Source organism: Cricetulus griseus, chromosome 2, assembly GCF_003668045.3.
Source record: "Cricetulus griseus strain 17A/GY chromosome 2, alternate assembly CriGri-PICRH-1.0, whole genome shotgun sequence".
Classification (NCBI taxonomy): domain Eukaryota; kingdom Metazoa; phylum Chordata; class Mammalia; order Rodentia; family Cricetidae; genus Cricetulus; species Cricetulus griseus.
The window spans coordinates 41,836,275-41,861,211 of NC_048595.1; the positions used below are offsets into that span (position 1 = coordinate 41,836,275).

General features: G+C 50.5%; 1 protein-coding gene across 1 annotated transcript in view; it reads right to left on the bottom strand.

Moving 5' to 3' along the window:
• The window catches only part of Slc1a7 (solute carrier family 1 member 7), a 46,886-nt gene that overhangs the window by 13,002 nt on the left and 8,947 nt on the right, over positions 1–24,937 (bottom strand). Inside the window, exons 2-3 of the mRNA XM_027402406.2 lie at positions 23,176–23,255; positions 7,022–7,237 (exon numbers count right to left, since the gene is read on the bottom strand). Coding sequence (XP_027258207.1) covers positions 7,022–7,237; positions 23,176–23,255 — 296 coding nt within the window. The remainder of the gene's footprint in view (positions 1–7,021; positions 7,238–23,175; positions 23,256–24,937) is intronic.

Genomic DNA, 24,937 nt, shown 5'->3' on the forward strand with positions numbered 1-24,937 from the left:
TCTCTAAGGGATCTAGCAAGACACTCCCACCTCCGCCCTTTTGACCCCTTCTAGGACAGTTACAGACTGGAGATGCTAAGGGCCTCTCGTTCGGTTTCCGGGAATGAGCTGTGATAACACACCCCCGCTGCTGTTGGCCTGGCTCACCCTCCCTCACTTATCCTGGCAGTTCTCTTTCTAGATTTGGTTCACACATGAGTGAGGCTGCACACGTGGACATGAGTGTGCTCTGCTTCCTAAGCCTCCTCCCCAGCAGCTGGGGCCAGAAGCAGCGGCTGACTGCAGTGTTTGTGCTCCTGCTAAGATTCAGGCTCCATGGACACATCTGGCCAGAGGAGGAGGGTAGAGGAGCTACCCAGGCAGAGGCTGGCTGAGAGCATTCTGTGACCCTATCTCAGGGGTCTGTCTCAGTTTTGTCACCAGGGAAGGGAGAAGCATAGGTCAGGAGCTGGGATCTCATTGAGTCTGCCATCAGATTGCACTGATTGTCAAACAGTGTGAAAATCTTGGTTATGAGCCCCAGAAGGCTCAGGGGACTTAGGAGGTGGTTAGCCTTACAGAAAAGACTCTAGGTTAAGAAGAGCTAAAAAGCCAAGCATGTACATTCCTTCAAGACTTCTTTAGTGTGAGGCCACTTTATCAGGTGGGCTGTGGCAGAGCAAGCAGGTTGCCCCCAGTGTGCGCCCTTCCTTCCTTTCTTGCTTATGGAGGCCTGTTAGGGTAAGAGACCCACAGGGCCCAGCCACCAAACCCTGATTCCCATCCTTTATTGTGTCCTTAATTGGACAGCCCCAGAGAGGAGAAGTCACTAAACTCCATCCCTAAAGAATGAATGGCTTTAGTCTAGGACAGTGGTTCTCAACCATCCTAATGTTGTGACTCTTTACTACAGTTCCTCATGTTGCTATCATAAAATTATTTTCATTGCTATTTCATAGCTGTAATTTTGCTACTATCATAATGTAAATATTTTTGGAGAAAGAGGTTTGCCAAAGGGATTGTGACCCTCAGGTTGTAAAACACTGGTTGCCAGGCTGTGGTGGCGCCCACCTTTAATCCCAGCACTTGGGAGGCAGAGGAAGGCAGATCTCTGTGAGTTCCAGGACAGCCAGGGCTACACAAGAAACCCTGCCTGGAAAAACCAAAGAACAAAACAAAACAAAACAAAACAAAAACAAAACAAAACAAAAAAAACCCACAAAACAACAATAAAAACCCATACTTTTGATTGTTACTTGGGAAAGCACTCATTTTCTGTTGGTTCTGAACTCCTATAGGAAAACTCCTTTATCCCATGAGGCCTGTAACCTGGTAGCAGCTACCTAAAGCACAGACAGAATGTGGCTAGGGGTATGAACAGTCATATTTGCAACTCCCAGCAACTAGCCTGGGCTGCCTGCCGAGGCTACCCTCCATATCTGCTGTTTGTAAGTTCTTGCTGAGATGGTTCCAAACATATCTTCTTTTGCAACCCCCACCAAGGCCCAAGGTGGAGCTTGCTCCTTTCAAGAACAGCTCCTGAGAGGCTCATCCAGCCCTTGGGATGCTAACGGGGAACTCCAAACGGAGCCAAGTTATTACTTAATCTCTGTGGTGTTTTAATAAGGTGGAAAAAGCAACAGCCAGCTCTGATTAGCTCTCTGCTTGGACTTCCTGAGGCTGGACTGGAAGCCGACGTCAGGGTGCTGACTTGGAGCCCTGGGAAATGAATTAATGACTTGGCAGGTCAGCCAGGGACACAGTCTGTAGTGATCTTGAATCATCTTTGAGACACAAGCACACATCTTTGCCTCCTTAGCATTGAGCCTCAGGGCCTTGTTTCCTTGTGTGACCAGCCTCTTGTCTTTCTGACATTTCACATTGTCACAATGTCCCCAAGTCCCCAGGGTCTCCATCCTGGTCATACGTGTTCTCATTCTGTGAGCAGCATTTAGCAGATGCCTGCACTAGACTGTGGTAAAGTGGTTCTGGGCAGTTCATTTCCTCCTAGAGCTCCAGAGAGTGGTGTCCATGCACCTTCCATTGAAAATGGAGGTTTCTGTCCCACCTGGTCCCACAACCGCTTTGCCCCAAATAAACACACAAAGACTTATATTAAGTATAAAATGTTTGGCCGACCCAGCACTCCGGAGGCAGAGGCAGGTGGATCTCTATGAGTTCGAGACCAGCCTGGTCTCCAGAGCTACTTCCAGGACACCCTCCAAAGCCACAGAGAAACCCTGTCTCAAAAAAACAAAAACAAAAACAAAACAAAAAAAATGTTTGGCCGATGGCTCAGGCTTCTTACTGGCTAGTTCTGTCTTAATTATTAACTGATTGATTTCTAGTAATCTGTGTATTGCCACAAGGCTGTGGCTTACCCACAATCAGGCATGTTACTCCTTCAGCAGCTGGCATCTCTTAGTCATCTCTCTTTCCTTCCTGTCCCCAGCCTTCTCCTAGTCTGGTAGCCCCTCCTATCCTTCCTACCTGGCTATTGACCAATCAGTGTTTTACTCATCAACCAATAAGAGAAACATATACACAGAAGGTCATCCCCCATCATTCCTCCTCTGATTTTTGGGGATGGAGCTTGGTCCTGATGTGGGGACTCATTTGTTCCTCCAGTTCTGGGCATAGTGTTTCACCCTGAGACTTAAAGGTGGGCTGACTGCCCGGGCATCCTGTGCCTCCAGTCACGCCTGTCGACCCTCTCTGCTCCAGTTCACCCTTCCCAACTTCACCAGCGTCTCATTTCTTTCCCTATTTTTTTTTTTCTGGTGGTAGGGATTAAACCTCATGATACTAGGCCTGTCTCCTGATACTGAGCTCCACCTCAGACCCCGTGTTCTACGTTCGAGGCCTGAAAGCCAACCCAGACCTGCCATTCACTGTGTCTGGGGTTGAGTTTTGCCATGTTGCCCCATTATCCACCTCTAGAAGTTTCTGCTCACACCCCATGGCTTCTTGCTAGCTGTGGGCCTTGTGTGTGCAGCTACAGAGCCAGAGGCATCCTGGAAAGAGAGCCACCTATTCAAGGTCACAGTGGCTGTTGGCAGGAAAGGAGGTAAGACCTTGGGTATCGAAAGTGGTGGTTCGGCACCCAGGAAGCATATCACCTTCCCTGCATCCCTACCTCCCACAAAGATGTGGTGTCAGTCGTACCCAACCGCAGCTTTGCAGAGCCGCAAAGCAGAAGGCTTGACTTCACCATGTGAGAAGCCCCTAAGAGCAGACCAGCACTGGGACATTTGATTCTGACACATGTATGGGCCCCAGAGCCTGGCAGCCCTAAGCAGAGCCTCGTCCCACCCTGAGGAAAAGCTGTTTTGAATCACAGGGTCTGAGAAATCATGGATCATGGAAACGTAATCCTAGAAATAATAGCTCTTAGAAGGAGGCCTCTCAAAAGCCCTCTCTCCTTGGCCTCCAGCACACCTGCTCTCCCGCTCCTCCTTTGCCCCTCCTGCCGGCCCCAGGCAGCCCACAGAGTTGCCAAGGACCAAGTCCTCTAGCCCCTAGGCACATGCTTTTCCTGAAAAGCAGAGGCTCCTAATGAGTCTTTGACCCCAGCTGCTCTGTTGGTATCACAACCTTGTGTGTAGGCTCCTGGACAGGCCTGTGAAGATCTGCCACCACCGGGGGCAGGGAGGGTGACCAGAAGAAATAGAGAAATCTGAGGGTGTAATAGTGTCAGGTAGTGAGAGGGGCTGGGCAGACAAACTCAGCCAAGCGAAGAACAACACAGCAGAAAGTTGGCCCAGAGCAGAGACCTTGGCAAAGTGTAGAACAGAGGCATGCTCACTCACCAGGAAAGGCCATGCAGAGAGGCAAGGACAGCATGAAGACAGGAACACACGGGACAAGACTGGCTGAGGCTGGTATGGCTAGAGTCAGGGGAAGAGTGGGGCTCTGAGGCCCTGAGTGAGGCAGTGGAGAGGGAAGGAGGAATTGTGACGGCTGTAAGTCACAGAGACCGAGGGGACAGCTGGCAAGCAAGCCAAGAACAACAGGGGGACGGCTTACTGAGCTGCTGTACTGAAAATATATCAGACTGGAGCAGAGAGAAAGCAGAGGAGCCCACTGGACACTCACATGGAAGGTGTAGTGGGAATGCCAAGCGTGGCACTGAAGGGCCACGGTCTGAGTCTGGTTTTGAAAGGAGAGCTGACAGCATTCAGAAGAGTGGGGTGTGGGAGAGGGAGAGTTGGAAATGTAGAGGGGGGATGGTGAGAGAGTGGGCAGTGTGGAGGGAGGGGGTGGGGCTGAGGCCTTTGGCTTGGACATGGTAGCTTGGAGATGTAGACAAGTGTGTGTTAGAACCAGGAGTTCACTCTAGCGGTTTGTAGGTTGAACCAAAATTAGAAAACACTGGTGTCTTGGGACATTCAAAGCCTTGGTGGGGGATATCATATCACCTGGCTTACACAAGCCTTGTGCTCAGTTCCCTCTCTTCAGTCTTCATGGTAAGAAAATGTCCAGGCCAGCTTCTTCCCACAGTGAGGAATGTTGCCATTCTGAGAAAACAGGACTGGCCTCGAAGCATGGAGACTATGAGCAGCCTGCAGAACCATCTCAGTCAAGCCATCCCAGGCCCCTCTGTTACCCAGACCACCAGCCTCCTGCAGACCCTGAGTGGGCTCAGTCTGAACCAGCAGACCCTTACAGCTGACTGCAAACCCCAGTTTGACATTTCAAGCCCATCAGTTTGGGGTGGTTTGTTACACAGCTGCAACTGACTGACACACAAGATAAGTATTCCTATAGAATATTCCTATAGAGAGGGAGAGATGCTGAGTATTGGCCACCAGTTCCCATGAGGGAGGAAAGAACGTTCCTTTCTAACTTTGAGCCAGGAGAATCACTCAGAGACCATGACTGTGTCTCCCAGGAATTGAGGAATGTAGAGGCTTGTGCCTGACTCATATCCAAAGACCCTGGGAAAGACTTGCACTTCTGGCAAAGATAAATATACTTTCCATGGTCCAGCTGTGGCTCTTACAAAATGGACCATGACCAAGAGGGTAGCCCAGGGGTTGACCAGAGATCTTGCCTGAAGGCAGCATTGTAAGTGCCCAGATGAAACAGGGATTATTTTAGCAGGAGAGCCCAATGCTAGGAGGGCTAGAACCTATGAAAATACTGTAAGAAATACAACCAGGGAATACCGACAGCAGTACACACATGCCCAGGAAAGTAGGCCCCTGTGTACCCTCCTATCAGAGTGGAGTTGGTGGGGCAAACAAGGAATATCTTCCCACTGCAGTTTCCCAAGCCAGAATCAGATCCACAAGGAAGGATTTGTGGATCCTTCCTTGTGGATCCACAAAGCTGGGGTTGGTATTAGATAGGTCTGGATTTATGTCCTAAACGATTAGAAGATGAAGAGGGACTGGGAGGAATCCATGGAGCAAATCTGCCAGTTAAGCCCATCAGACTGTGGTCATTTAAAAGAAAACGCCCCCCACCCCCCACCCCCCCTTGGTTCATAGGGCGTGGCATTATTTGAAAGGATTAGGATGTGTAGCCTTGTTGGAATAGATGTGGCTTAATTAGAGGAAGTGTGCCACTGGGGGTGGGCTCTGAGGTTTCAGAAGCTTAAGCCAGGCCCAATGTCACTCTCTTTTCCTGCTGCCTGCCCCTCCAGCTACCTCGTCAGCACCATGTCTGCTTGCACGCCACCATGCTTCCCACCATGGCGATAATCGACTGAACCTCTGAACTGTAAGCCAGCCCCAGTTAACTGTTTTTCTTTATAAGAGTTGCCATAGTCATGATGTTTTTTCATAGCAATAAAATCCTAAGACACAGGCCATTTCCAGTGTGATGTGTCTGTAGAGGCTGTCCAGCTCTGGCACACTCATACATCCTGGCCTAAGCCCTTCATCCTCGGGGCTACTTTCCTTTTCCTTAATTTCAAAATCTCCATCTTCAGCTTGAATCCACTCAAGAGATTCGAATTCTCCTGTGGCAGGTTTGTGCCTACTCCAGAACCTTCCTCCAGTTTGGTCTCCACATATTATCCACTCAGATGCTTGGGCAGTAGCAGCCTCCTCACCCACCCTTACTCTCATGCTCCCGAGTCCTGATGGTGTTCCTGCTAATCGTGCCAGTCTCCCCAGTCTCACCCAATGGCCGTCACCCTGGACCATCCCAGTTCTGCCTTCCTCTCTTGGCCTGCTCCACATGGATCCATAGCCTCTCCAGTGGCTAGAGGGAGCCTTCTACACTGAACCATGCCACTCCTGTATTTGAAGTTATATTCTGGGCCAGGGCTGTGCTCAGCTACAGAGCGTTTAGCCAGCAGGCAGAAGACCCTGGGCTAGACCACCACCACTGCAGAAATAAATCCAACCTGCTTCCTGTGGCCTTTAGAAACAGGCCAGCATGCCATGGTCTTTCTCTCCTGACAGTGACTCCTCTACCGCAAGGAAGGGTGGAGGCTGAGCCTCCTGATCCAGGCTCGGGCCCAGAGCTGGCACTGGCGAGGGCCAGGAGGGTAGTTGCCAGCTATGGAGCGGGCTCAGGTCCATGGATCTGAACTGACTAAGGTAGTGGCTTCACAAAGTCACTGTCCTGGGTGCCAGACAGCCTGGATGGAATCCTGGTGCCTCACCTTCCTGCTAAAGAATCTGGGAAAACCACACTGCTTCTCTGAGTCTTGTTTTCTCATTTAGGGCAAAGGGCCCAATAGAGAAATAGAGGGACCCATAACTACTGGCCTCTTGCCTTGCAAGCTGGGTGGCCTCAACAGCTGTGGGATCAGTCAGCTCACAGCCCTTCTCAGCCTGGTGTTCCCTCACCTGCCCCCAACCCCAAGGAGATGGCAGAGCAGAGCCCAGCAGGCAGCCCAGGGGCTGGGAACAAGCTGTGTTCATTAGTGATGTCAGTGTACTAGAGGGTCTCAGAGTTTATCCTGATCCATGTTGCCACGTATAATCTAGAGCTGACCTGAGCCCCACATTCTGTGTATCCTCTGGAGGCCACACAGGGCACCTGTGCCAGGCCTGAGGATTCCAAGAGCATACAGACAGAGAGTTACCGGACAAGGTCCAGCAGAGCATCAGCTGAGCTCATGACTGGCTTCCCACTCTGTTCCGTCGTCTCCTTCTGTGCTGCCCCGCCCGGGTGGATGATGGAGACCATGATGATGCCCACAATGACGGCCAGAAAGGTGGTCCACAGGTAGTATGCCACAGTGAGGATGCCCAAGCGGCTGGAGGTCTTGGCATCCAGGGAGGCAAGGCCGGACATCAAACTGGAAGGCAAGATGGGTCAGGTTTGTGAGAGGCACAAGACCTTGGCCAGGAACTCTGGTGTGCCCACTGTGGCTCCCTCTCCACTAAGCCCTGTAACCTCATGTGCTCCAGGAAGTCTCCCTCTGGGTCATCCAGTCCTGAGGCTCCTAACCCCCCTTGCTCCACATGCTCTCTCTCTCTCTCTCTCTCTCTCTCTCTCTCTCTCTCTCTCTTTCTCTCTCTCTCTCTCTGAAACCTGGGTCTCCAGTCCAGTACATCACACCTATACATGTCCAGTTCCTCACCAGACAGGACCAGGCCATGTCACTTCTATGGTGAAGTCCTTTCACACTGCCAATGGTAGGGGCTTCCTCGGCCTCTTCTCTCATGACCCTGGTTGTCATGGTGTGTTTACCTGCCTAATGCAGTCACAAGATTGAGTGCGCATGTAAGGGACATGTCTGACTTCTCTATGGGTCCCCAATGATCAGACAGGGCACGAGTGGCCCCTACAGGCTTACTGAATGAACCAATGAGTGAGGTAGAGACAGTGACCTAGCCTGCCAGCTGGCCACACAACCTCTGACATGCAAGTCTTCCATCTGGAGATCCAAGATCCCCCTCTCCACATGAGAACACCGAGGCATATCTTCCAGAGTGTACCTGAGTCAGACCACCCCCTTGCCTGGCCAGTGTTGAAGGTGTGTCTCTGCTCTGGGGAGGGAGTTGAGAGATTAATTAAGGAAATGCCTGCGCTTTGTTTCACTGCCAAAAGGATTTTCCTCCAAAGCCCTTTCATTCTTTCAGATAAAGGAAGTATTTGTCTGGATTTAATCATGTAAACAAGAGCAGATAATCCTAACAATTCCTCATGCTCTCCTCAATGTCAGCCCTATATCCAGCAGCAGTCAGTGTCCACCCCGTAGAACATACCTTGCCCCTGAGACCTGGGCAGCTCTGCTTGGCCCTGGGCATGTGCTGACTCTCCCATCAGGACCAGGGCAAAGGTCCCTCCTCCTGGAGGGTTCTCATGATGTCTACCCTCCTCTCCTGGTCTCTGTCCTCATCCCGTTTCTTTGAGTTGTTATATTATCAGGGCCCCTGACAGGGTAGGCTGGGGTCTGAACAGGGTGTGTGAGCCAGCCCAGGGCAGGCCCAGAGCAGGCAGGAAGGAAGAGAAGGGAGGGAGGGAGGGAGGGAAGGAGGGAGAGAGGGAAGGAGGAAGAGGGGAGGAGGAAGGAAGGAAGGAAGGAAGGAAGGAAGGAAGGAAGGAAGGAAGGAAGGGTTGCACAATCTCTTTTCTCCTCCTCTGCCAGGATGCCATATGCTGGTGATGGGCTTAGGGTTGGTCTCAGACATAAATCGCAAAGGCCAGTAATGGGATTTTCAGCAGAGTAAACGAGGCTGCTGGGACCATTATCTAAGGAAGATTACCTCTGCCCTCCCTCGGCAGAACTGTGGCGAGGCCCACCTGCTGCAGGCCAGAGGGTGTGCCCTAATTCACCCTCACTAGTGTCCTGCTAGACCAGCACTCATGCCGGCCCTAGGCTTGTCTGATTTAGTGTGTGGATCCTGTTCCTGACCTCAGGAAGTAGTTACTCTGTCAGGAAGCAGGGGAAGTGGCAGGCAAGAGCACCAGGACACAAGGGAACACAAGTAACTGCTGCAGAAGTTGGGCAAATCTGAACAGCAAGGGAGGTGACAATGAAGGGACATTTCTATTAGGGGAGAGAGCTCCAGCTAAAATAGTAGGGAAAGGTTTCCTGGAGGTGACGGCTTTGGAGTTAGTTCCTCCAAGATGGGGAGGGTTTGGAGATGGGGCCAACAGGAGCGTATGGCAGAGGGACACAGGAGACTTAAAGTGTGGGACACTGTGCTGCTCAGTGAGGTCAGAGCTCAGGGTCTGTGTGAGCTATGGTGACAGGACAGAAAAAATATATTGTAGGTGGTCTTGAACGGTGAGTCAAGGGGGGCTGGGAGGCCCCAAGGGGGTGCAGAGGACAGAGAACAGCCATTGTTTCCCAGGTACTGGGTCTAACAGTATCTGCCTAGGGTGAGAGAGCACAGAACAAAAGATTCCTACGATTGGGGGTTCCAGGACAAATTATGAACCCCCTGAAGCCCCCAAAATGGTCAGAAGCAACATTTTGGACCTCAGATAAAAAGATGTCTGTGCTGGGGGGCCACCATAAGGGTCAGACCTGTCACTGGAAAGACTGTCCTAATGAAATATGAAGTGGACATGAGATTCAGCTTCAGGGAGCCCCAGAGCATCTTGGGAAACCGATCCCTCTCTCACTTGCAGTCCAGACTTACAGCCTAAGGACTGTGGCCAGGACACAATGAGAATCAGATCTCCTAAGGACAAAGGTTCTTGAGGAAGGGGCCCAGTGAGGTGGCACCAACTTGGACACCTAGATGTGGTAGGCAGAGAAGAAATGCAAACACAGTCACAACCTGAGGGCCCTGTGGTCCAACCCCAGAGAGCATCGTAGTCTGAAAGATGTGATGAGAGTTCTACACAGGGCCATGCAGCCCTGCTCAGAACTCATACACCACACCTCACCCACCATCCCGCCAATGGGGCTAGTGAGCAGAAGTGAGGCAGGAGCTCCCCGGGCTGGTGCTGGCAGTGCCCAAGGTGACAAGGCTGGGAGGAAAGTGCCAGGAGAGCCTGTGTGAGAGCTGGGCTACTCCTTAAACTTGTGGGCACAAGGAATGTGGGGTAAGTTTCTACCATTTGGGATCTGGGGCTTCTTCTTGCTGGTGAGTTCCTTGAGAACTGAGGCTCTAGGTCAGTGGTTCTCAATTTCCCTAATGCTTCGACAAATTATGAACCCCCTGAAGCCCCCAAAATGGTCAGAAGCAACATTTTGGACCTCAGATAAAAAGATGTCTGTGCATATTTTGTGAATCTGTATGACTGGGGTTCATCAGTGTCACCCAACAGGACAGGACTGCCATCTGATCTCACCCAGTGTGTGCAGAGGTCCCTGTAGCAATCCATATCTTTAATGTATCTTTAATACAGTTCCTCATGTTGTGATGATCCCTGACCATAAAATTACTTTCTTTGCTACTTCCTAACTATAATGTTGCTATGGTTATGAATCACAATGCAAATGTCTGATATGAAGGATATCTGATATACAACCCCTGTGCAAAGGCTGTTTGACCCAAAGTGACCGTGAGCCACAGGTTGAGAACCTCTGCTTTAGAGTCACAAAGGTTTTCTTTTCATTTTTTCTTCTTTTTTTCTGAGAACTGACAAGCCAGGACATATTGGTACTTGAGAGAGTGTTAAGCCTCAAGGACGCTTGTGCATGTGGCTGAATAAAGGGAGTGTCAGTCTGTGGAGAGAGAGAGGTCCTTGGCTTCCCTATTTCTCCATGTTCTCTCTTACGTCTAGAACAAGCATGTCTTGTGTGGTGGAAGACACTGCCCCAGACTTTCTGCCTGGCAGCCATAGAGGCTGCAGTTTGCCAGGAGCTTTTCAGTTCCCCAAAGACTTGAGTATCTGCCTCATTCCACCACTCAACAGCCTTGTAAGTCAGTGGCACCCTGAGGAATCCCTATGTCAGAACCATTCGTCATTTAGATTTGCTAATCATTATCTTTTTTTTTTTTTTTTTTGAGAGTCTGGCCTTAAACTCTGCAATCTTCTTCCTCAACCTCCCAAGTAATAGAATTATAGGCCTGTGCCCCTTAGCCCTTAATTAATTTTAAAAATTTCAAAAAGGACAAGCCCAGCCCAGACCACAAAATGAGGCCCTGTCTCAAAAAATAAAAGTAAAAGGAAATATGGGATCTATTTAATAACACTTTAGGACTAGAGAGATGGCTTCGAGGTTAAGAAAGAGCACTGACTACTCTTTTAGAGGTCCTAAAGTTCAATTCCCAGCAACCGCATGGTGGCTCCCAACCATCTGTAATGAGATCTGGTGACCTCTTCTGTCATGCAGGCAGAATACTATGTACATAAGTAATAAATAAATCTTAAAAAATAATACTTTAACCCAGGATATCCAACTTATTGCCATGAGTGATCAATATGAAATGTTTACACTGCTCAGACTTTACATTTTAATTAAAATTAATTAATGAATCAATAAGTGTCCTGGCTGCATTTCAAGTGCTTGATAGGCTAGTGGCTATCATACTGGGAACTGTATGTCTGAGCTGCACGTAAGGACAGTGGAGCTCAGGCTACTCAGGAAGTAAGTTCTAGAATCAAGACTGGAATAGGGGTTCCTGAGCCCTCTCTTCAGGGTTCCTTGGTGGTAGGTAAGGTCCTGTTCTAAGGACTAGTTTGGGATAATAATGACTGTCATGTGATCCAGGCCAAGTAATTCCTTCTCAGTTCAGCTCTCAGAGTTCTGACTTGTCCATAACTATAGCCTATAGATTTGTGGTGGTGAGCCTGACATCTGAGGAAGTTACCAGATAGAACCTAGACAACCAGCTGTTGGGATAGCCAGACCAAGGCTTACAGGCGGCATAGTAGGTCCCATAGAGATGACCTCATATATTCCTCCTGATTTAGGGTAGCGATCATAACTGTGTTGTCTAGCCCACTCCTGGCTTAGCTGGTTGCTCTTAGGATGCCTAAGGTCAGTAAAAGGTCCCAGGGAGGATGGGAGCCCAGAGGCCTACATATCCCTCCCAAGCCATCTGGTTCACCACTGAGTGCCCAGGGATTGAGGATCAAGAGATTGAAGTGATTAGAGACATTAGCTTGTAGAGATGGTTGGGGGCTGGCCTGGCTCCCAACCTGTTTCAATCTGCAGAGTGGGGGAAGGGAGGCCTTGACTGCCAGGCTCCTGAGGAAGGGGAAAGGCTACCTAAACACCTCACCTGGCTTGCACATCATCTCTCAGGTTGTCACTGTGAACTCCATTGTGGACCAGATAACTGAGCAAGAAACACTATGGTGGGCGTGACTGGGGAAGATTTCCCTGCGGCTCTGCCTACTCGATTCACCTACACAACCTCCCGCAGAGTGCCTGATCTTAGGCTGCAAGTGCCCTGCCTTAGCCTTAGTTCTCAGGTGACCCATAGAACAGTGTAAAAACTACTTTGGGATGGTCTTCCTCACTCTCCTCGCCCGCTCCAGCCATCTCCTCTCCATCGTGTCCTCTGGAGGCCTCCTCAGACAGTGGCCACCTCAGCCAACTTCCCTGTGCCTCTCTGTTCGTTGAAGGACACTGTGGTAGGATACTCACTCCAACACCCCAAAACCAGACCCCGAGTCTAGCAGAGGGTGGCAGTGGAGAAGTGTGAAATGAGGGAGACAGACTAGGTCTATAATCTTCGCACTTGGGGCCAAGGCAAGAGGACAGAGAGTTTGATGTCAGCCTAAACTATTTATCAAGCACCAGGGTTTCTGGATCTCCCCCAGTGTAAGCCTTAGTCTGTCTTACTTCTAGTCAAAGCCCAGGGCCTGACTAGACCCGAGTGTTGGTTTGCTGGTGTGAGATGTTAAATCTGGGTGGGTGGGTGGGGCACTGGACCAGCCTGTAAGGATGGCTTGGGTTCTGGTGACTTTGTGTATCCAATGTCAGTTCCCTGAGGACTGGGCCACCTGAGCTAATTTGGTCCCGTAGCCAGGCTGAGGCAAATTCCCTGGTGCTATGTGTTTTGGATATTGAGGCACTTGGCCCTAGAACTTCAGGGACCAGATGGGGTGTCAGCAACCATCTGGCGTTGAACAACAGTTGCAGACAGTAGACAGGGTCTTTGGGCTCTGCTTTCAGCCCTCTCCTTTCCAGTCATTTTTATCAATGGCTTGGCCAAGGCCACAGACAGCATGTGGATCAGATTTGTAGAGGACAACAAGCTGGAGGGAACAGCTGACTGTTGGATGAAGGGCCCCCGCAAGCTAGAATCACCGGCCAAATCTGACGCGACGAAACTGAACACAGACAAGTATTGGGCTGCACTTGGCTCTGAGCACCCGACAGTGGGAACACTGAAATGGCCGGGAGGAAAGCTGAGCTGCTGCAGTGGCAGTGGGAAGGGGACATTGGCAGTTCCTTTGCTGGTAGCCTGATGAGTCACCTGGGACTTGGGGCCATTAGCCTGAGGGTTCAAGGCTGCCACAGACCTGCCCTGAGACTGAGTACCAATGGGAAAGGGACAGGGAGGGTGTTGTGTCCCTCAGACAGCTGCTGGGCTTGCTTGACAGGCAGTAAAATGGACAAAAGCTTTAGGGGAACCAATTGGGGTTCTGGGACAGGAACCCCAGAGCCCGGAGGACAGCAGACTGGGATACTGGGGCTGAAAGGGAGCTATGGGACCTCAGCTCAATGCCTGTTGTAACTTCCATCAGAGCCGTCACTGCCACGAACCTCTCTGAGACACTGCAAGCAACTTCCTGAAGCCACACAGTGGGCACTCAGGTGTCCAGCACAACATTCAGGAACAACTCCTACTACCAGCTAACCTGAGAACTAGGAATGAACCTGAGGCCCTGAGCTAAGTCCTTAGCTCTAACCTTAGCAACTTCTCAGGCTATAGGCAGTCTACCCTGCAGGCAAAGAGGTATGTATGTGAAGGGGTGTGGGCCATGAGTGAGAGTGTCTCCCATCAGCCTTTCTAACCCCCCACCCAGCAGAAGACAGGCACATTTTGACAGCAAGTGCCACGTTAGCGCCTGGTTCCACTTCCCAGATGGCTCTGCCACACCCCTTCTCCCCAGGCAGTTCTGTCTAGGACTTGAGGCAAGATGTCTTGATGCCAGTTCACTAAAATATGGGCCATCTGGTTCCAGCACTCCATCCAAAGTGCAGAAACTCCCCGAGAGCCTCTGCTTACACCACTCTGGGGCAGCAGCCACGTGGGCCAGTTTGTCCTTTAGGACGTACTTTTCCCGGAGCCAGGATAAAATCTAGCTCCAGGGGAGACAATCACCCATGCACACAGCTGCCCTTTGCAGGCACACAGACCAGCCCTCCCTGATTTGCAGGTGGGCTCCCATAGAGCTGTCTCTATCATGTGGCACAGAAGATCAAGCCTAGGAGGGCACAATCTCTACCATGAATTGACTTCCACCTGCCAGGCTGGCCAGAACCAGGCTGTGCAGAGAAAGGCCACTCCCGAGGAAAGGGAAGGCCCTGTGCACTCAGGAGCATGTCCCCTACTGCTCCTCCAGTAGGGCTAACAGTGTCTGTCCTCACGCTCAGGCTGAGCCTGTCTGAATGAGGTTCTGCTAGGCACAGTGAGTCTCTGTAGACAGATGACAGAACCACCTACCTCCCCAGTCCTGTGTACGTGTTACCACACCAACCATGTTGGGTACTTTCTCTGAGTACCTGGGGTCCTGCAAATGATGAGGGGCTTGTGGTCCTCAGTGACCTTGTTTAATAGGTAGCAAGACCTGCAGTGTAACAACACAGATCTCTGGGTCACCACTGTGAACTAGAGATCAAAAGCAGTTGGTAGCCCACGAGGAAGCTGGGCCCACCTTCCCCGGGGTGGCTGCCCAATGCATCCTGGGAAGGTGAGCAGGAAGTGGAAGTGGAAACAGCAAGACCAGGGGCGTCTGAGAAGGACGGGGAATCTCTAGGCTGAATCTCTAGGCTGCAGGTCTGCCCTGGCACAGACCCTAGCTGGGCTGTGTTTCCTCTTTTGATCAGCAAGGATCTCAGCTGACAAGGCAAGAGGGCCAACGAAGGCTCCCAGCCCCCACTGAAGGAACGGCAGGGCTGTGCACAGAAAGGCTACCTGACTTCAGGGCTGAGTCCAGAAGTTCAGGCCATACCAGGTTTGACACTTAGGCTGTGGCCACCTCCAGCCCAAGCCTGTCCCAGAGCCCAGAGAAACTTTTCTAGGTACTGGCTCCCAAACCAGACTTCAAGACTGTTTGGCCCAGGCCATCTCCAAGGAGTCAGAACGTGGGTGTGTGGAGTCGTCTGCCAAACTAGAGTGCCTCAGCAAGGGGGAGAACGGGCGGGGAGACTTTTCTGACCAAACATGATTTCCTGGTTCTAAGAAATATCCGTTGAAAATCTTACAGGAAACGGGAAGAAAAACAAATTCATACATGAGCATACGAACACACCCAATTCACAACGGTCCCACACAAAGCTCCCACACAAACACATACACATGACTTCTCTCTAAGACAGAGCTGACAAAACACTCTGCCATGCTCAGCCTCCATGAATCACAAACACATGGCTTCGGTTTCCTTGAATGATGCCTGGTTTGAGAAACTGGAGGAGGGGAGAGGAAGATTTTGGGGGAAAAAACAAGGGAAGAATTGGAGGCTCTGGCTAAATCCAGATGTTGGGCTAACCACCCCCCAGTTTTTGTGTTGCTCTTGTATGTGAATGTGTGAAAGGCACAGTTAACATCCCAAGGTTTCCCGTAGTGGAGCCACGATGAGTTACATACACAAACCCCATCTGCTAGGGCCTGCCTTGTAAGTTTGCACATTGGCTGTGTCTGTTTTATGGCAGAGGCTAAGAATGCTGTAAATAACATGACTTGAGGTAACTCCAGGTGCAGAAGTATGCCAGTGGTGTGTCTAGGAGCATTGCAGGAACTGGTGATGGAAAGGGTTGCAGCCCCCTGTGGATGAGTCTAACAAGAGGCCCAAGGCACGGGTGCAGGGTGGAAATTCTTAGGACATTTTGTTGAATGAAAACCAAAACAAGCAAGAGGCAGATTTGTTTTCGTGGAAGAAACAGGAAGGTATCCTCCAAGAACTTAAAGGAACAGAAAGCTGTGGGTGTTTTGAGTTTTTTCCCTTTCTTTCTTTCTTTCTTTCTTTCTTTCTTTCTTTCTTTCTTTCTTTCTTCCTCTCTCTCTCTCTCTCTCTCTCTCTCTCTCTCTCTCTCTCTTTCTGTTGGTCTACGAATTTAAAAGGAAAGGGATATATGCAACAACAAGCATCCTTATAGGGAGAAAGTGGGAAAAGATGCCTTCTAGGTCCCAGGGCGTAGGTGAAAGGAATCAGGAATGGGTAAAATTGCAGAGCAGAGTTGAGAATGGTAAACTACTTGGTGTTCACCTAAACATCACCCTGGGTGACACCCCCACATAAGTTAAGGATAGTGGTGTAGCAGATTCTGCCCACAGACCATCACTGTCTTGTGACACAGAAGTTTTCAATTTTATATAATGTGACAACACTTAGTTATAGAGACGGGGGTGGGGGGTAGGGGGGGTGCCCTTGCTGCCACTTTCACTTTAAGAAAAAGCTACCCAATGGCAGATGTGAGACAAGAAGGAGCTTGCTTCCCAGGGGAAGGGGCCCTTTGTGGTTTGATGGAAAATCTATAGCATTGTATAAAAGTGCACCAATTTTCAAGAGAGGCTCAAGGGCCCTTTGCAAGAAAAGACTAAAGCCCCAAACCCTGTTCCTTGTTATTGAAGTTAGTGGCCGTGTACCCAGAGAGCCCACAGAGTCAGCTGGCAGGAAAGAACCTCAAGAGAACCTGGGAAGGAAAGGGGCACTAAGGCTCAACCCTAGGGTGCTAATCTTGGGGCATGCTGGGGAACAATGAAGTATCACTGCTTGGGGATGATTTATGGAAGAGGTGACAGTATGTCCATGGCTACAGCAGGGACATATGTCTTCTGTACTTCATGAGTCCTGTGGTTTCCGGAGACACTATGCAGACAGATCCAGAGCCTCAGGGCTAATGGCTGGCCAGCCATACAACCTCCCTCAGAGCTACCCAGATTTCCTACTGAGTGAAATAAACTGACCTTGGCCTCTCGGATAGAGGTCTAAGAGCAAGACCCTGGCCTTCAGCCTGAACTGAGTTTTCCAATCAGTAAAGAAGGCACAAACCAATCCCAATTAAACTTGCCTAAGATGCTAATGAGGTCTAGTTCTGCTGAAGTTCACCCAACAAGGCTCCAGTCTTGCTTCTTCACTGAGCATCAGATATGGCAGTCAGAATGAACACAGAAATCACTGGCTAAGGGGAGCTCCTCTCCAGGCCTCCAGGGCTCCAGGACCCCAGAACAGCTGGTGCTTGGAGGGACTCATGAAAGTGGAGTTGGAAGAACACAGCACTTCGAAGGGGAATCTTCTGCCTTCGGAGAACATGGAATTGAATTCACTCCAGATAAATACATACAAGATAGGTCTGCAGATGAGACCAGTGGGACCTTAGACACAGAACACAGAAAGCCTGAAGTCACTCTGGTCGTACAAATAAATAATCAAATTGTCCCACCAGCAAACAGATTAACCACAAGGTGATTGCAATACACAGAGAGCCTGCGGGGGAAACACTCTGCCCGGAGGTCATGGCCCTGTCCTCCTGGTCAAGTGTGTTTACTTCTGTGGAGGAATACATTGGCACCTAGGTGTTTGGTTGCCTTTTGCCAGTGTCAGTGGAATGACCCGAGCAGCTCTGGGGCCTGGGCAGTGTTGGACTTCTGAGCCAATTGCCTGAGAACCATACTGTGGAGCTTGTGAATTCACTATGAGGGGTAAGGACAAACATTTTAATGACAGTAAGAAAGCAAGGCACTGATAGCATGTGCCTGGAATCCCAGCATTGGGGAGGTAGAGACAGGAGGATCAAAAGTTTGAGGCCAGCCTTTTCATGCAACCTGTCATGCACCTGCCTCCAAAATAATCATTAGTAATAATATAAATAAAAGACAACTCTTAACTTCCCTCAGGACTCAGTTCTAATGTTGGCCATGAAGCTTGTCCTGAGCTCAACCCCCACCGCTTTCCCATGGCTATTTACTCACTAAGTAGGCATTATTAGGCACCTAGTGTGTCCCAGAGCTTGCCTGGACAATGAAAATCATGTATTGCTCTGTGTGTCGTGAACAACTTCAGAAGGAATTTCTGGAAGAGCAGAGTCTGAGAAACCCCACCCCATCCAAATTCACTGCAAAGGCAGCTTGAGTGGAGTTGACTTTGAAACACAAAGGCCAGGACCCGGAATGTGCCAGAAGATAAAGAGGGAAACTGGAGGAGAGCGAGAAAAAGGTAGATCCTCCTGAAGGTGACCTCCTAGGGCCCCTGCCCTGTGCAGTCCTTTCCTGAGTGTGACCTGTTTCTAACAGGCATGACAAAGGTGATGGGATGTATCGCTCATGACCATGGTACATATAACATGCATGAGTATATCACATGGGACTTTGCCTTAGATGAGAGGGGGGGCTTCTGGCCAGCCTTGAGAAAGCTGAAGCCATGTTATGAACCATTTGTGAAGGGGGCAGGAAGCAGATGGCGGAGGACAGAGGGCAGCCACCAAGAAGCTGGCCCATGGGGCTAGGTTTGTACCTCAGTTGGAGAGTGCTTACCTAGTATGTCCAAAGCCCTGGGTTTAATCCCTAGCACTTGGTGTGGTGGTGAAGGCCTATAATCTCAGTGCATAGGAGATGGAGACAAAAGGACCAGAAGTTCAAAGTCACCCTTGTTTGCATATTAATTTTCAGGTCAGTCTGAACTACAGAAGACTATGTCTCAAAGCAATAACAGCAAACACACACTCACACAAAACATGCAAACAAGCAAACAAAACAACAGAAGCTGGACCCTCAGGCCACTAGCCACATGGAACCAACTTCTACCCATGGCTTGAGGGAGCTTGGAAGTAGATTTTTCCACAGGAGAACCCCCAGATAAGAAGAGGCCCAGTTGGTCTTACACTGGGACCCTGTGATACAGAGATAATGAGATGAGAGACCTAGTCAGGTTTTGACTTTGTATATAACAAAGGAGGCTGAAGACCCCAATGTGCTCCCCCAGTGCCCAGAGCAGTTGCTCGATTTGTGACCGACCAACTTAGAACAAGGGATGTCCACAGGAGTGGGGGACAGGTGAGGGTTGCCGGGTTGTAGGATTGTGAGAGAAGAGAGAAAGAAGAAGCAGTGCTCTGAGAATTCACGAGACATGAAGAGGAATGGCTCAGGGTGCCATGACTGAATCACAGTGAGATTGGAGGGACATGGGTGTGCCACTTGGGAGGCTCAGAGCTGCATAAATGGCTGCGTCAATGTCTCTGTCAAAGAGAACTTCCCAGGGAAGGTGCCATGTATGCTGTAGCTGCTATGACCCCTGACAGCAGGAACAGAGGTAGCAGCTTCACCAAATACCTGGTCCTCAGAGACACTTTAATAAGTTACAAATAAGTATGCAACACCCACCATGCACCGGGCTGTTCCTGATCATATGCCTTCTCACACAGCCCTGTGAGCAGGGTGATAATCCCATCTTGCAAATGCTGCTCAGGCTCCCATGCCCATCTGGGCTCAGGTGGCTCAGGTACTAAAGGTACTAAGGTGGTGCCACCAGGATTGGCGACCTGAGTTTTATCCCTGGAACCTACATGCTGGAAGAAGTGGACTCCCACAAGCTCACCTTTGCCCTCCACACACTCATTGGCATGTGTTTCCCAGGGACACACACATCTAGGGAGGGATCCCAAAGGTCCTGCTTTTTCCTGGAGCCCTGGGCAGGATCCCAGCTTCACCCACGCCTCCCTCACTGTGATTCCCACAGCCACAGACAGCTAAGGGCAGGCTGCATTCACCTGGCCTAGGTTGGAGTAGATTCTGGATAAAGGAGGCCCAAGAGTTAAAAGATACAGATTGTGGAAGAATGACTGAGATAGATGCCAACCAAACCCCCTGGTCTCACCGTCCTCTCACTGGACCTGGAAGCTCTATCCCCCCACCCACACCCCGCTGGCGAGGCTCTCCAAGGCAGCCTTCAGTGTCATTGTCATGCCTCTCTCCAGTCTCTTTCATCAAGAGTACCAGGTAGAGGTCAGTGTGAAAGACGGGAAACATGCCCAGTCCCCCCAGGACCCTTTTAATGGAAGAGTGCTGCCCATGAATCACTCCTGGCTGGGATGAGTGGCCATTCCAGGGAGGAGTGCTGGCTTACATGTTGTCACCCGGGGGCTTCACGAAGGCACCCAGATCCCAAAACGAGGCATGTCAGATGTGACTGAAAACCTGGTGGTTCTGATACATCCAGGGTTACAAACGTGACAGGGGGAAGACACAGGCCGTTACCCATAGATAGCTACCAACAAATAAGGAGCCAGAAGGATTTCAGGCAGGAACATGAGCATGAACTCAAGTGAGACTTTAAATTAAAAGAAGAGAGGGTCCAGGACAGTGCAAGTGAAGGTGGGAAGACACAAGGACACGTGACATGCTTAGCAAAGACTAGGTGGCCAGCATGGTTCCAGGGCCTGGTTTGGGACCAGAGAGAGTGGGAGCTAACAGTAAGACTTGGCATCTCACTGGAACTGGCTGTGCCCTCTGCTTCCCTGAGGCAGATGTACAGAGAGCCACTGGTTCCTTGGGCACAGCCAGGAATCCCGGGGTGGAGGTGCAGCAGCCCTCAAGCCAGGCTCTTCAGCTACCCAGCTGAGAGGCTGACCCCAAGACAATCAGGGTTTAAAAAAAAAAAATTCAGAACACCTATGAGGCTTCGGAAGGTCACCCTGCCTTGAGTTCCTTGTCAGTTCTGGTGGCATTAAGTCCAGGCTGAAGCCTGACATCTGACTAGCTGTGCCTGGAACCACATGAGTGGTGCCCACATCAGAGTGATGCTCCTTGGGGCAGGAACGGCAGCCCAGGCTGCTGCTCAGGGGACAGTGGTGGATGGAGCACAGACTTGCTTAAAAATTAGCGAGGGAGAGCTCAGGACTAGGAGACTTGGGGATCAGAAACACGTCATTCGGGGATTTGGATAGGGCTCAGTGGTAACAACTTGTTCAGAATTTGTGAGACCCTGGCTTTGCACTCCAGACTAGGAAACAAACAAAAAAGCAATACATCATTTTCCCCACAAAGGTTTAATTCTCTCCTGGTAGGAAACATTAAAGCTCGCCCATTTCTCAGTGGCACGGTTGCTCTGCACAAGCCCTAACTGTATAATAAACAAAGGAAACATGAATACACTGGCTTTTCTCAAGTTAAGACAGCATTCCAATCCCAGCCAGGAGGCATGTTCTGGTCTAGTGGAGAGAGGAAGGAGCTGGAAGGCTGGACAGATAGACACCTGTCACCAGGAGCACAGGTTGGGGAAGGGTGTCTGACAAGGCATAAGGCCACAGACTTCCAAATAGGATTTTCTTGAGCCAAGTGACAAGGCCAGTGTGGGAAATTCAACCTGACTACAGAGTCTTCTGTGTGTGGTGTCTGTGTTCTGACTAACCGCCCAGGCAGCAAGGATAGTAAAAGCACAGCAAAGGGACACCAAGCTTCCCAGAAGGAAGCCTGTCCCACTTCCTTAGCAGCTGGAGAGCTATGTTTCCCTGGCCAGTCTGGCCTAGAGCCCACAAGCAACTTGAGTTCAGAGACTAAGTTCTGGGTTTCCAGTACCCATCAGGTTTGAGTACCTGGCATGCGCAGGAGTGCAGATATAGCTACTGACTCACTAGACAAGTATTCTAAGATTGCAATCCTTGGGAAGATAAATGGACAAGGCAACAAGCGAATACACACAGAATAACAAGGAACAGTAAGTGTCTTGTGGGAGGGCAGAGCAAAACGGACCTAGCAAGGATGGTGGGGAGGGTCTGGTGGACGGGCCTTTCTAAGGAGGCCAGTCTATGCTGCTGAGATACACAGGAGGGATAGCAAAGGATGACAGGGCTCCGGGCAGAAGGAGCAGCCTGTACAGAGGCCCCAAGCCAGCGAAGGGTCTGGTTTGACCAGGGACCAAAGGCTCACAGGACTGGCAGTGGTGTGACATGAGATGAGGTTTCCTGAGACTGTTCTGGCCACTGAGGGGAGAAGAGATGGCCATGAAACAAGAACTGAGGTGTGGGGACCAGAAGGGTGCCTATGGGTCCAGATGAGGAAGGCATAGCTCTGTGCCCGTGGGGAGGGGTGTTCTACCCAGGAGACAGTCAGCTCAAGTTGCGGCGGCCATTTACTGACAGCAGAAAGTGAGGGGTGCTCAGTGCTGGGTAAAATCTCTCAACTTCAGATGCTGTGAACCATCCACAGCAGAGTTAATAGCCCGTGGGACTCATAGGAGAGATGGGGTGCTCTGTTCTTGGGGGTGCTGAGATTGTAGGTGGTTATAGTTTCTATCTGAATTGTCCCTTCAAGCTCACGTATTGAAGGTTTGGTCCCAGTGAAGCCATGTTCAGAGGTGGGGTCTTTGGGAAGTAGGTCATGGAGCTCTGGGCTCATTCACTTATTGGCTTCTTAACTTATTGGGGTGTTGGGACAAGTCACTGGTGGTGTGCTCTTGAGGATGTATTGGGATCACAGCTCCTTCCTGGTTCTCCCTTTGCGGTTCAGGTGCCACAGGCTAAGCAGTTCTCCTTCTCACAGGCTCCCCTCCGTGATGCTCGGCTCACCCCAGGCCCAGTGACCATGGACCGAAACCTCTGAAAAGGTGAGGGAAACCCTTTCCTTCTTCAAGTTGGTTTTCTTGGGAGTTGTGCCACAGTAATGACTGAAAACTTGCATAAAAGGAGGTAATACTTGGTGTGGGTTGAGGAGTCAGGCTTCTGAAGGGAGGTGGCAGAAGCAGCTGACTGGTACGCTGGCTGAAGCACTGTCTCTACCTCACAAGAAGGTGCCAACTCCTCCATAGCAGACAGCCAGGGAGGTTGCCTGCTCTCCGGGGGCAGAGCTCTATGCCCTTCCCTCTCCTCTTCTCACCTGGAGAACACCAGTCAGCGCCCTGTGCCCTCCCCTCTCCTCCTCTCACCTGGAGACCACCAGTCAGCTCCCTGTGCCCTCTCCTCTCTCTCCATCTCCCCCTGGAGACCACCAGTCAGTGCCCTGTGCCCTCCCCACCCCTCCTCTCACCTGGAGACCACCAGTCAGCACCCTGTGCCCTCTCCTCTCTCTCTATCTCCCCCTGGAGACCACCAGTCAGCGCCCTGTGCCCTCCCCTCTCCTCCTCTCACCTGGAGACCACCAGTCAGCGCCCTGTGCCCTCCCCTCTCTCTCCATCTCCCCCTGGAGACCACCAGTGTACCCTCCCCACCCCTCCTCTCACCTGGAGACCACCAGTGGCAGGATCAGCATCTTCAGCATCCTCATCAAGAGTTCACCAGGGAACTGGAAGTAACTAATCTCCTGGAAACACAGCAAGATCTGGGTCAGAGCAGGTGGTTCAGACTCCATATTGCTTGCTTCCTTACCATCTCCAGTGCACTGTGCAGTCGGCACACTCCTGTCTGGCATCTGGACAGCGGGAGCCTGTGAGAAGATCCTGATGAGCCCCTCCCTCATAGCCAGTCTGAGTTCCCTTATCTCCAACAGGAAGATAATAGGTACTCCATAGAGTCATTGGGAGGCTCAATTAAGAGTCTGCGTGAGCACTTAGCACCTCGCATGAGCACTTGAGCATCCAGTCCAGTGCAGCTCTTTCCCCATCACACCATTCATCCACCCATCCGTGGTGTAAATCTACTCCATCTACCAGATAGTAAGTGGCAGGAGGGCAGGGATTCATGCTGTCTCTATAACCCGCACTAGGCCAGGCATCACTCTGGGGTCCCCCAAATGGACTAAAGCAAAGTTCCTGCCCCAGAAAATGTTCCAGTCTGGTTAATGAGGAGATTGACCAATGAATTGCAACCTTCTCAAAAGCCAGTAAGATTCCGTCCTCTAGCTTACTCCCGAGACATACTGGCCTTGGAGGCAAAGGTCCCATTCCGTATAAAGGACCCTCCTTGGGCCTTTCATAGCCACAGTCTGATGGGGGATGTTCTTCTGTATATTTGTTTCTCTGTATATTGGTTGTTGAATGAAACATCAGTTGGCCAGTAGAGGCAGGAAGATAGACAGGACTAGGAGACAAGGCCAATGCTGAGGGAGAGGCAGAGAGAGGCAGTGAAGAGAAGCCATGCTGACAAACGAGATTGTCAGATTACAGGTAAGCCACAGCCTTATGGCAATACATAGATTAATAGAAATGGGTTAATAATTAAGAGAGAACTAGCCAGTAAGAAGCCCTAGCCATTGGCCAAAAATTTTATAATTAATATAGCATCTGTGTGTATATTTGGGGAGAATCGGCTATGGGACCAGGTGGGACAGAAACCTCCTTGTCCAGATAACTTGTAACCATCATGGTAGAAATGAAGATATTCTAAAAAGACACAAGTGTCCCTCCCTTTGACTATCATACCATTGAGACAATATACTGCAAGGAATTTGAATTTTCCTGGGAGCCTTAAGTTGGGAGAAAAAGGCTCAAGTCTAGTGGCAGCCAGAACTGGTCTCCCTAAAGAGATTTCATACAGTTCTGATGACTTGTTGGACCATCTTGTAAAAGAAAAAGGAGCCAAGACAATGATGGGTTGATGATGGTGGGAACACAGTCAGGACTGCTTAGCTGCAGGTACCACTGGCCTCTCTAATCCTCTTCTCAGTGTGGCCACATGAAATAAGCCCTCATTTACTGCCACTATCACTTGTTTCTTTGATTGATCTATTGAGGGTGAGGCTGAGCCTAGCTTATGAGGGCTGCCAGGGCCTGGGCTTAGCCTCTACCAGCCCTGGCCACAAGCTGTCAGTCCACAGGAGAGGAACCCAACAAGAAGAGCCACACAACTGAAGGACTGCCATGAACTGTTAAGTGTGCCTTCCAGATGATAAGGAATTCTGTCCTTTACTTGTTCTATGAAATAACTCATAGATTGTCTGAAATTTTCACACAACTGGGATACTGTTTTTAAGGTCTGTTCCTGGCAATCTTTTACTGGGGATCCTTATTCCAGAAATGGAGAGTGTGGGTGGCAGAGGCTGAAGGA